The sequence below is a fragment of the Neomonachus schauinslandi genome, chromosome 13 (assembly GCF_002201575.2).
Source record: "Neomonachus schauinslandi chromosome 13, ASM220157v2, whole genome shotgun sequence".
Classification (NCBI taxonomy): domain Eukaryota; kingdom Metazoa; phylum Chordata; class Mammalia; order Carnivora; family Phocidae; genus Neomonachus; species Neomonachus schauinslandi.
Window position 1 is genome coordinate 63,766,185 of NC_058415.1, and position 10,921 is coordinate 63,777,105.

At 45.6% G+C, this 10,921-nt stretch overlaps 1 protein-coding gene across 1 annotated transcript; it reads right to left on the minus strand.

Annotated features, from left to right (window-relative positions):
• Positions 1-1,782: 1,782 nt before the first annotated feature.
• ALDOB (aldolase, fructose-bisphosphate B) lies at positions 1,783-10,675 on the minus strand. Its single transcript, XM_021691434.1, has 8 exons — positions 10,564-10,675; positions 9,524-9,735; positions 8,425-8,479; positions 7,394-7,554; positions 6,414-6,497; positions 5,203-5,377; positions 4,592-4,791; positions 1,783-1,878 (listed from the first exon to the last, which is right to left on the minus strand). The coding sequence occupies exons 1-8, from the start codon at positions 10,673-10,675 to the stop codon at positions 1,783-1,785; spliced, it is 1,095 nt and encodes a 364-aa protein (XP_021547109.1).
• Positions 10,676-10,921: the final 246 nt, after the last annotated feature.

Here is a 10,921-nt window from a genome sequence, read left to right on the forward strand (position 1 = left end):
CAGCAATTGCACTACTGGGTATTTACCCCAAAGATACAAAAGTAGGGATCTGAAGGGGTACGTGCACCCCGATGTTTATAGCAGCAATGTCCACAATAGCCAAACTGTGGAAAGAGCCAAGATGTCCATCAACAGATGAATGGATAAAGAAGATGTGGTATATATATACAATGGAATATTATGCAGCCATCAAAAGGAATGAGATCTTGCCATTTGCAACGACGTGGATGGAACTGGAGGGTATTATGTTGAGTGAAATAAGTCAAACAGAGAAAGACATGTATCATATGATCTCACTGATATGAGGAATTCTTAATCTCAGGAAACAAACTGAGGGTTGCTGGAGTGGGGGGTGGGGTGGGAAGGATGGGGTGACTGGGTGATGGACACTGGGGAGGGTATGTGCTCTGGTAAGCGCTGTGAAGTGTGCAAGACTGTTGAATCTCAGATCTGTACCTCTGAAACAAATAATGCAATATATGTTAAGGAAAAAAAAAAAAAGAAGAAGAAGAAGAAGGTAGCGGGAGGGGAAGAATGAAGCGGGGGAAATCGGAGGGGTAGACGAACCATGAGAGACGATGGACTCTGAAAAACAAACTGAGGGTTCTAGAGGGGAGGGGGGTGGGAGGATGGGTTAGCCTGGTGGTGGGTATTGGGGAGGGCACATTCTGCATGAGCACTGGGTGTTATGCACAAACAATGAATCATGGAACACTTCATCTAAAACTAATGATGTAATGTATGGGAATTAACATAAGAATAAAAAATAAATAAATTCTCTTTTGTAACTATGGTTGTCTTTAATGCTTTTTCTCTCGGTTAATTCTGAACATTGAAAGCCGCAATAAAGTATAATTATGTGAATTGTATTTCCTGCAAACCGAGGTAGTGTGCTCAGATGTACATAGGGAGTGGGTGTGTGTCACCAAATGTGGGTCACTTCACGAGGAACGCTGCGAGCATCATAGCCACACTGATTCTCCCATTACACTCTGCATGTTGCTTGAAATCATTTTACAGTGTAGCTTGCTTCCTATTATGAAGGGCTTTCATTTTAAAATATCCTCAGACTTGAAATTTAGCATGGTAGTTCTCAAATGTGGCTATACTTTGGAATCACCAAAGAAGCTGTTAAGAAACCCTGATATTTAGAGGATCCCACATCCAGAGTTTCTGATTTAACTGGGCTGGAGTGTGGTCTGAACATCTGGTGTTTACATTTGTGGCAGATGATTTCAATGAGTAGCCCTAGTTGAGGACCCTGACCATTAATGCCAGTCATGTCTAGTAGAGTCAAAGGTCATGAACTATACTGAGCCCTTTGGAAGCAGGAGCAGAAAGTAAAACCAGATACCAGCTGAAGGCTTCTAGAACATTTTATTTCTTTTTTGGTTGCAGTTGCCTCCTTCATAACCTACCACTGCTACGATTGTTGAATAAGACACACTTCTCCACACTCAGCTTCTGAGGTGGTCATTACTCCAACGGAGAGCTGGTTTTGTTTTCAAGTCTATTCTTTTCTTGGGTGGATACTCTGGGGCATGGGGAGCTGGAGCTGTTGCAAGGAAATTGCATGAAATTTTGTCAGATCCTTGATATTCACGACTACGTTTCAAGAACTGATTTTTTTTCGTTGTGTCTAAGAATTTAATATGCATTGTGTTTCCAGTAGTTCCAATCTGATTTTGTCTAACTTCCAGGGTCAGTAGAAAAGTCGTTCTCTTTCAGCCCTCCTACCAAGACACCCAGAAGAGCTGGAGGCAGGCTGGTGGGCCTGGGGTTCTAGTAGGTGTAGGAGGCTGTGAAGAGGGACTGAGTAGAAGTAGCAGCAGAAGAGCCCATGTGAACATACTGTCCTTTGGCTGCCTGGCAGTTAGCCTAAAAAACAAGCGTGAAAAAGGACATGGGGTCAGAGCAAACGCAACCCTGTATTTGACCCTCTGGCTCTCATTTGAAACCAGCTCCACCTGCATCTGGATTTCTCCCTCCTTACAGGGGTTTTGCTAAATATTAGTGCTGATAGCATTCCTTGCCTTCTGTAATACATTATCTCCTTTTTTATCCCAGTTTCCTGAGCATCTCTCAGGCAAGCTGAAGTTTGTGTCAGTTACTGAGAAAGTTTCTTTTTAGTACCAACAATATTGCAACAACAGTATTAGAAACTGAAGTTGATACAGTGGTAAGGGAATGGATGTTTCCGGTGGAGAAGATTGCAGGGGCTGCTAGAAAATGGACCAGACATTATGCCGAAGGATCAGGCAAGGTGCAGCCAGAGGTACAAGAGCAAATTTTAAAAACTCTTTTTTAAAAATTTCCATTTTCCATCTATACTTGCCCACAAGAATATATCATTTTTTGTAGTTGTAATCATACTATCATTTGGTTCCTTGTGTAAATTCCAATTAAAGGGGAGTTCAGAATTACAAAACCTGCAATAATAGAATTTGAGCACCACTCCATGGTACCATGTCTTCAAGTCCCTGTTGCTATTATCTCGCTCTCTCTGGGACTTGTTTCTACATCCACAGTGATTTTCAAAGCATGTTGCATGGACCTCAGCGCTTCTTAGAAATGGAAATTCTCTGGTTTGACCCCAGACGTCTCAATTAGAAACTCAGTGGCTGGGGCCCAGAATCTGTTTTCACATGCCGTCCAGGTGATTCGGATACATACTCAAGCTTGAGAACCACCATCCTAAATGAGCTCAGCTTCCCTTCTTTTGTGTGGATGGCTCTTCCGACCCTTACTTTCACAATCCCTCCTTCATATTAGCCACATCTCCCTGCCCCTCATCAGGCACACCCCAGCACAGCCACACCTAGGCTCTCCATCCTAACAAAGTAAGGAACTACCTCTAACATCTTACACCTCTCTTATGCCCCTGAGATGTCTTCTAAGCTTCTCTGGGGTCTGCCTTCCCTTTAAAAGTGCCTCATTGCCAAACTCCTCCTACGCTTGATTCTTCACCCAGCCTCTCCTCTGTGATCAGCAAGCCGCTGAATACGGCTATTGCTCAAATTCAGCACTCCTCTCTATTAAACTTTTACTCTTCTATCCTATTTCCCATTTAGATTGCTCTAGATCTTCCTGCATGATTAAGAGAGCTATTAGGAAAATTTCAGATCTAAGTTAATGCACTGCAAACTCACTCTCATTTCAGCCGCACCTTGCCTGATGCTTGGCCATTCTGTCTGGTGAGTCTCCTAGCGGACTACTTCAACAGCTATCCCAGGCTTCCCTGCTGTGAAGAGGGAAGTCTCCATTCCCTTATCCCCCTCAACAGATGCCCTCGACGGTAATCAACCGCTACATCCCTTCACGTCTACAGACCCGATTCCAAACCCATTTTTTTTCTTCTTTGCTGTCTCTTCCCTGCTCTCTGAGACCAACTCAGCCACCTGCATTTAATAGTCTCACGCAATCCTGTTTCTTCTAACTCTGTGTCCTCTCAATCATCCCCACTGTCCTCATCTTTAATCTCTCCTCTGGCTCCTTTTGCTTTACATTTAATTTCTTTATTTTTTTATAATGTTCAATTAGCCAACATAGACATCATTAGTTTTTGATGTGGTGTTCAGCGATTCATGAGTTGCTCACTCATCAGTGCTCATCACCGCACGTGCCCTCCTTAATACCCATCACCCTTGTGCTTTACATTTAAACATGCCCGGCTGTCTCCTATTTGGCTAAACTCTAAGCTCCCTGAGGCCAGTATCTGTGTCTCCTTTGTTCACCCCAGTCCTTGGCTCACAGTAGATATTCAAAAAGGAATGGTTCCTGACTGAATAAAATCCTTTTCTGTCCTCATTTCTCCTGGTCCTTCTTCTGGCCCTTTTCCTGACAATCTTCTTGAATGGGCACTTTTCCTCTTCTCTCTCTATTGAAACTGTTGTGTTGAGGGTCACCGGTAGGCTCCCACATGCCAATCTCAGCTTTTTTCTCAGCCTTTATTCTGAATCTCTCTATAGTGTGTTATGACCGACCCCCTTGAAACTTGTTTCTATTGGTTCCCAGGATCCTCGGCACCTCCTATGTTATTACTGCTGCTTGTCCTAGTGGCTTTCTTCTATTTTTTCCTAAAATGAAAGGTGCTCTGGTTCAGTCCTTGGCCCTCTTCCCTCTCAAGTGTCTCTGTGGAGATTATCTACTGTCCACTGTCATCAACTATACTCCCAGTGCAGATCATCCACAACTCTCCACAACCCCCACCTTCCTACTGAGCTCTAATGCCACCTTTTCAACTATCTAGTAGACACTCTCTGGATTTACCGTCACGTTCTGAAGAAAACAATGCTTCTCCAGGTAAGAGAGCCAGGCTCCTAGTATCCACTCGATCAAGTAGATAAGAAGTAGAAGCATCTTAGGGCGCTTGGGTGGCTCAGTCGTTTGAGTGTCTGACTCTTGATTTCTGCTCAGATCGTGATTTCAGTGTCATGGGATCCAACCCAGCACTGGGCTCTGTCCTCAGCAGGGAGTCTGCTTGAGATTCTCTCTCTCTCCCTCTCCCACTGCCCCTCTCCCTGCTCGCTCGCTCTCTCTAAAATAAATATATAAAATCTAAAAACAACAACAAAAAGGAATAGCATCTTACCAGGGCCCGCTTCATGAAAGCCTCCTGGGTGGCCTTCTTGTTGGCAGCCTTGCCACCCCAGGCAGCCAGTGCACTGGCCTGCAGGGCCCGTCCGTAGGAGAAACTGAGTTTCCAGGGCTTTGGTAGAGGGCAAAGGTTGATAGCATTGAGGTTGAGAGTAGCATCCTCTTCGCTCATGCCCCCGGACAAGAAGCAGATGCCTGGAAGGAGAGAAGCCATTGCACTTTACTCTTCCCAACTTCTTTACCCAGCTGGAGAGAGCAAGCCAGGAGCCTAAAAGAAATGGAATGCCTCCATCCTTTCTCTACTTGATTTGCATGGAACTGGGTTGGAAAAATTAGTTTGCTTCTGCCGAGGCTAGCGGGGCTAAGGAGAGAAGGGCTTTAATAAATAAGGAGGGTGGTGACCTATTGAGGAAATCAATGGATTGTGTGCATTTGGACAGATGCAAGCTTGTGGTATCATGGAGTGTGAGGGGACGTGCTGGCCGCCTGTGAGACACAGAGGTCCATTTCCTGGATACAAGACTCCCGGGCAAGCACAAACGCTGGTGGAGCTCCTTCACGGGATAAGGGCTTAGACCTCAAGTCAGAGAAGAAGGAAAGCCTTACCGGGAACAGCTGCGGGAACAGTCCGGTGGAGAGCAGTGACGGTGGCCATAGCCACTTGCTCTGGAGTATACTTTTTGGTGCAGGCATGTCCGGCAGTCACCATGTTGGGCTTCAGCAGGGTGCCCTCCAGGTAAACGTGATGGTCATTCAGGGCCTTGTAGACAGCCGCCAGGACCTGAGGGACAAGACGTCCAAAAGCTGAAACCCAGCGCCAGCCTGACAGTCCCCTGACCTTGACACTTTCAGGTTGCAGGGCTGAGAGACAAAGAAATCCTCGTATGGGGCCTGGCCCAAGTTTCCGCATCAGAGCAATGCACAGGCAACTGCAAGCCGCGGCCACTGAGCGCAGCCGAGCTGGCCTAGCCCCACCTCCCCTACTCTGACTGCGGACAGGTGGCATGGCTCTGCTTCCTGGAGCCCCTTCACTCCTTCCTTCCCATCACTGCCTTTGGCCAGGTGAGCCTGCCTTGATTTAGCTAGTTGGGGACATCTAAATTGGCCTCCATTCTCCATCCCCATAGAAGCTGAGGAGTCACAGAAACATACATTTTAGAGACAGAAGCACTTTCAGACCTCATCTCAGTCCACCAACTTTTGCAAGTGGAGAACGTGAAATCAGGCTGCATTGCAGATATGAACAAAGTACCTTCTTATGACATTTTGTCATGTGAGTCTCATCTTATTTTTAAATTTCTTTGTTTACATATAATGTAACTGATCCCAAAAGATAATAGGATTTGCTCATGGGCCCACAACTGGGAACATGGATTGTCATATCCAAGTCTTGGTACTGCAAATCCTATCCTTTTTCCATGTGGAGAATACCATTGTACCAAAACAGTAGAAGGTTTGATAAGTACCCCCTTATCTTCTCAATGCTACATAATGATTCCAACTGAAGAATACTTCATATATAACAGCTGATATATATTAAGTAACAGGTCTTACTTAAAAATAAGATATTTCGGGGCGCCTGGGTGGCTCAGTCGTTAAGCGTCTGCCTTTGGCTCAGGTCATGATCCCAGGGTCCTGGGATCGAGTCCCACATCAGGCTCCTGGCTCAGCAGGGAGCCTGTTTCTCCCTCTCCCTCTGCCTCTCCCCCTGCTCATGCTCTCTCTCTCTCTGTGTCTCAAATGAATAAATAATATCTTTATAGAAAAAAAAATAAGATATTTCAACTGGAATTGGGACCTTTATATTCAAGACTTACCTTCTCAGTAACATACTGGCAGTGTTCCAAGTCATGGTCTCCATCAGGAATGACCTCTGGTTCAACAATGGGTACCAGCCCATTCTAAAAAGGAAAAAGGGGGAGATAAAGTGCAGCTCTGCTCACTGTGATCCTTTCCTTAAGAAGATATTTGACAGTTGCAATTGGGATAAAATGAAGCCCTTATAGAGAAGTGCCATTCACTGACTTAAAGGCAGTATCAGGAAATTTAATGGGATTTCTAGTGAGCATTTGTGGCTTAGCCAAAAAAGAACAATGAGGTTAAAAAAAAAAAGAAAGTTCTCCTAGGAATGGGTAAAATAATGCAAATCCTTAATTTCTATAGCTAGAGATTCTTCTAGAGACTATTCTAGCTACCTCAGAACCTAGCTGTCACCCCTTTAGGGCAGTCGAACTTCAATCACTAATAAAGATGCCCCTTGTGTGGGTTACTTAAGGAATCAAACACTGTGTATAGCTCTAATTGGGACTCCTCAGGTACCCACAACTGAGGTAACCTCAACATAGCACCCACACAAGCAACTCAGACTTAACTGGGGTCGATCCCAGAGACACTATGTTGGAAAGTAGTGTCAGGTACCATCCTCCAAGATATTATTTGGACCGGGGCTAAATCAGAGCTGTCACTCTCGAGCTAGGGATCTAAGAGGATCATGTTTTAGATGTGATGGAGCATAGGTAAGCAAGTGCCCTGGCCATAGGGGCTGGATCACGCTTAAGACTCAGCCTATAGAACTTTGGCAGAGGGCAGCCATTGACGGCATTGGCCTTTTGGGCTCATAGCCGACTTGTGGGACCAAATCTTTCCCTACCACGCTTGGCTACAGCAGAGGTGGTGGAAAATGCCACCAGGATATAGTGGTGAGATAAGGTTCATGTACTTGTAGTAAAATTGGAAAGAGAGGTTCTGAAGAAAGCTCTTTCTGACTGCTTTTTAGCCCAAGGGGAAGGCAGAGCACCTGCTGACAGATGCTGGCGTAGCGGGCCAGGGTGTTGGCATTTTCCTGGATGGCAAGGTTGGATGGACACTGGTTGTCAATCCTCAGCACAGCACGCCATTTCCCAAAGTCAGCACCGTCTTTCTTGTACTGAGCACAGCGCTCAGAAAGGCCATCAAGACCTGCAAGTCACAAAAGAGAGGAAGGCTTCTTTGCACCCATGCCCCTGATCCATGGGGCCACTGATAAAGTGAAGGAGTTCTTCCTTGCCTTACCTTTCTTTCAGTCAGCAGAGCTTAAGGACTGAAAACATTAATCCCAATACTTAGCCCAAACTGGGGCTTTATACTTAATAAGAAGAACAGAGAGAACTAATATTTGTTTAGTATTTACTATGTTCCAGGCATGATTCTAGGCATTTTGCATACATAGTCTCATTTAATTATGATAACAATTCTAATAGTTAACATTATACTTGTTTTACAGATGCGAAACCTGAGGGTCCAAGAGGTTATGTGACTTTACCAAGTTTGCAGAGCTAATGAGTGACAGAGCTGGCATTCAAATTCTGCTTAACTAACCTAATGCTATGGTTTGTACTTGTCCACTTGGGCAGTGAAGCACCTTGCAAAATTGTCTAATTAGTAAATGATAAAACTAGGAGTCAAACCCTGGTGGGTCTGATCCCAAAGCTTGGGACCCTTCCTCTCTTCTGCTGCTGGATTTTTCTCTAAAAATTACATTCTCAGGTAAGAATATCTTCTCTGTGCAAAGCACCGTGGTAAGCACTTTTTATGTACATTGTCTAATTAATCCCCATGACTACTCTGCAAAGTAGATATTGTCATCCTATTTTAACTGACTCAGGACATGTATATGACCAGCCTAAGGTCACATAGTTATCGAATAGAGGAGCTAGGGTTGAAAAGCAGATGTGTGTGGCTCTAAAACCAGGGTGAGATTCATATTTTGTTTTCCCTTGCTCACCTCTTTGCTTGCCTTCATTTCTAGCATATATTAGCATGATTCATATCAGCAGGTGATATCCTTACCTTGAATGGTGGTTTCTTTGTTGGTTCCTGCAAGGGGAGCACCTCCCTGGTCTAACTGTGAATATAAATAATTAACAAGTAATTAGCAGGTGTCGGGGGTCCCAGGAAAACAAAAGCAGAGCCCCTGGTACTAATAGTTCTCATCTTTCACAAGCTACGAGTTGAATTAGGAAGGTGTATTAGTCATGGGGGTGTGGGGGGGAGACACAATTAAATCCATAGCGGAAGGGAAGTACCTGGAAGAAAAAAATGCAAGTGTCAACACCAGGAGGATGGAAAATATGGAAAGCACAGGCCTGGAGCTTGGGAAGTAAGAAGTAATCTGACAGTACCTGGGATGCAGAGGGGCCATATAAAAGCAGTTTCTCTTAACTTATTTGTTCAAGGGACATTTAGGGAGCACCTACACATACCGAGCAAGACATTATTCCAGGAAATCGAAAGAATAAAGATGCAGCCCCTACTCTCAGCATAGCAGAGGCTGAGATCATGAGCCTGAGAGGTAGACAGGCTGGGTTTGAACTGGCTCTGGTTTTGTCTTGCTGTGGGCAAGTTACGCTATGCCTTGTAAGTCCATTTTCTCCCCTCATCTCTAAAATGAGGATAAGAACTGAATTGACCTCCAGGGGTTACGAGAAGGATTAAATGAGCACTTGGAGTTGTAAGCACTCAACAGATACAAGTTTTCACTTGTGAGAAGTTCTTGCAGTTTTGGAAGACTGAATTGTACCTGAATAGTAAGTGGTTTAATCATTAATAGTGACCATGAACTAAATAATAATTACGTGACAGGAACTGTTTTACAAACTCCTTTCATCCTTATAAGAGCTTTATGAGGTAGGCACTACTATTCCCATTTCAGAAATGAGAAAATTGGGACACCAGGAGATTGAGTACCTTGCATAAAACTTGGTTGAAAGAAGAAGACACTGGCCGAAAAATCTAGAAGAGGACCTGTTTCTCAGGGGGGAGGCTGATGATGGGAAGGGCAGAGGGAACGGCAACTAGATGAAGAGGGTGTTCAGAGCGTCAGCCCGGAGACTGGGCTGGGCATTTGGCTGGAATGAGGCAGAAGGGAAATGGGAATGGAAGTGTTCACCTTAATTCCCACCACAATCCCCTTTTCCTTGAGGATGTTTCTGAACAGCTTTCCCTGGCTGTCCTTCTGGTAGAGGGTCTCATGGAACAGGATCACGCCCCCGATGCTCTGGTTGATGGAGTTGTCCACAGTGAAGAGGATTTCTCGGAACTGCCGGCGGTTCTCCTCGGTGTTCTCCACCTTGATCCTCTGCAGGCGGTTTCCCATGGTGCCTAGGGTGGGCGGGACAAAGGCAGCTTGAGGAACCAACCAGGTCTGTACCGCCGGCCTCCTCCCCTCTAGTGACCCTCAGCAGGATGGAGGGCAAGACTCTTTTTTATTCAGATCTTTAAAACTCCTGTCTCCTTTTTCGGCTCCCGGGGGAAAGACCTTGACTGCTGCCAGGATGTTGGATAGGAAGCGTATGGACTGGATATGTCAGGGTCACGATGGAAGCCACCAGTGGGTCCAAGTGTGTATATTAGGCCCTCAGGCCTCTCCAGCCACCACCACCCCGACCCAGGTCCAGGCCTCAATCTAACTAGATGTATGTACAATAGAAGGAGGGGTGGGGCGGGCTCTTGACTTCCCTGGTTTCTATCATTTTATGGTGGGCCAGACAGGCCTGCCACAACCCTCCCTTATGTCATTCTGGGCTTCTGTCAGCCACAAGCCCTTCCCTATTCCAGATGAGGACACTTCCCTGCCCTCCCTGCCCTTCCTTAGCTGACCTTACACTGACTTCTCATTAGCAGCAGAGGTCTATGTATCTGATCTCATTCTGGTTCCTGAGTTCTTGGCCTTGCTACAGTCTAGATTCAATGATCCCTGGCAAGGGGCCTTGAAATGGGGGGCTTGAACCTCTTCCCTTGGTTTTCAGAAATCTGCCTACTGGAACTATAGGACTCAAAATGTCTGCCTATGCTTGCTGGGTCTTCTGCTCCCACTCCTGTGTACCTTTACTCCTCTGAGAGGAAAAAGAATATAATTGTTGCTTGCCTTGCCTTGGCTAAGTTGTAGAAATAAGAACACACTTGTTGTATGACGTTACTTGCACTCACCTACAGACTCATCTGCAGCCAGGATCCCCTTCCCATTGGCAACAATGCGCTGTGCAATTTCGCAGAGCTCCTTCTTCTGTTCTGAGGTGAGGGCTGGAAATCGGTGGGCCATGGTGACAGGTCTGGAAAAGAGTGCAGGAGTGTCCTGAACAGAACTGCAGGTGGCTCAGACAGATTCGTGACCAAGGCAGGGAAGGTGTACAAACAAACCCTCTAGGCTTCTCTTACACTTTTGGCCCACTTCCATAACTGGATGAACAAATGAGGTCTGGGTTTTTCCCCCTTTAGCTTAAGTAGTTGCAATTAGCCATAGTGGCTGAAAGTGGGATGCCAAATTTCCTGGTCATCCTAAATAGAA

Excerpts from the sequence above, each read along its gene's own strand:
- ALDOB (XM_021691434.1), bottom strand. The coding sequence starts at position 10,675 with ATGGCCCACCGATTTCCAGCCCTCACCTCAGAACAGAAGAAGGAGCTC. Across the intron at positions 7,555-8,424 it reads CAAAGAAACCACCATTCAAG|GTCTTGATGGCCTTTCTGAG; the intron begins GTAAGGATATCA and ends TGTGACTTGCAG. Across the intron at positions 4,792-5,202 it reads TGTTCCCGCAGCTGTTCCCG|GCATCTGCTTCTTGTCCGGG; the intron begins GTAAGGCTTTCC and ends CTCTCCTTCCAG.